General features: G+C 33.9%; 1 protein-coding gene across 1 annotated transcript; it reads left to right on the top strand.

Annotated features, from left to right (window-relative positions):
* Window positions 1-6: 6 nt before the first annotated feature.
* LOC108627128 (regulator of chromosome condensation-like) lies at window positions 7-448 on the top strand. Its single transcript, XM_018028211.2, has 2 exons — window positions 7-15; window positions 115-448. The coding sequence occupies exon 2, from the start codon at window positions 135-137 to the stop codon at window positions 300-302; it is 168 nt and encodes a 55-aa protein (XP_017883700.1). The 5' UTR covers window positions 7-15; window positions 115-134; the 3' UTR covers window positions 303-448.
* The last annotated feature ends 6 nt before the right edge of the window (window positions 449-454 follow it).

The raw sequence follows: 454 nt of genomic DNA, 5'->3' as shown, positions 1-454 counted from the left end.
CTGTTACAGAGTCAGGTAAATTATTTACTTTATTACATCAGAAAGTTTAAGTTATTTTTATACATGATTTAACTACGATGTTTAGTGCTTGTAATTAAATATATATTTGTATAGGAGATTTGTATGCTTGGGGCATGGGCACGAATGGACAATTGGGCACAGGCGGGGAAGATGACGTCGAGGAACCTATTCTAGTCAAAGGGAAACAACTAGAGGGAAAAACTATAGTGAGAGTCGCAGGTGGTGGTCAACATACGTTAGCCTTAGCAACAATCAAGAAGCAAAGAAAATCGAACAGTTAAGATAAAAGATACCTTCGCTGGTATATTAGAAAAGCAATACAGTATCGAAGGAGAAAATGTAATTAAAATACCACTTCCATTTTCTACATGAAAGTACACCATATAATTTTGTACATAATTCATTTTTCTATTATAAAAGAATTGCATCGTTG

Source organism: Ceratina calcarata, unplaced genomic scaffold (genome assembly GCF_001652005.2).
Source record: "Ceratina calcarata isolate Rehan_Ccalc_2016 unplaced genomic scaffold, ASM165200v1 scaffold12482, whole genome shotgun sequence".
In the NCBI taxonomy this organism is placed as follows: domain Eukaryota; kingdom Metazoa; phylum Arthropoda; class Insecta; order Hymenoptera; family Apidae; genus Ceratina; species Ceratina calcarata.
The sequence above is the reverse complement of the archived record's forward strand: the minus strand, read 5'-3'. Positions and strand labels throughout refer to the sequence as shown.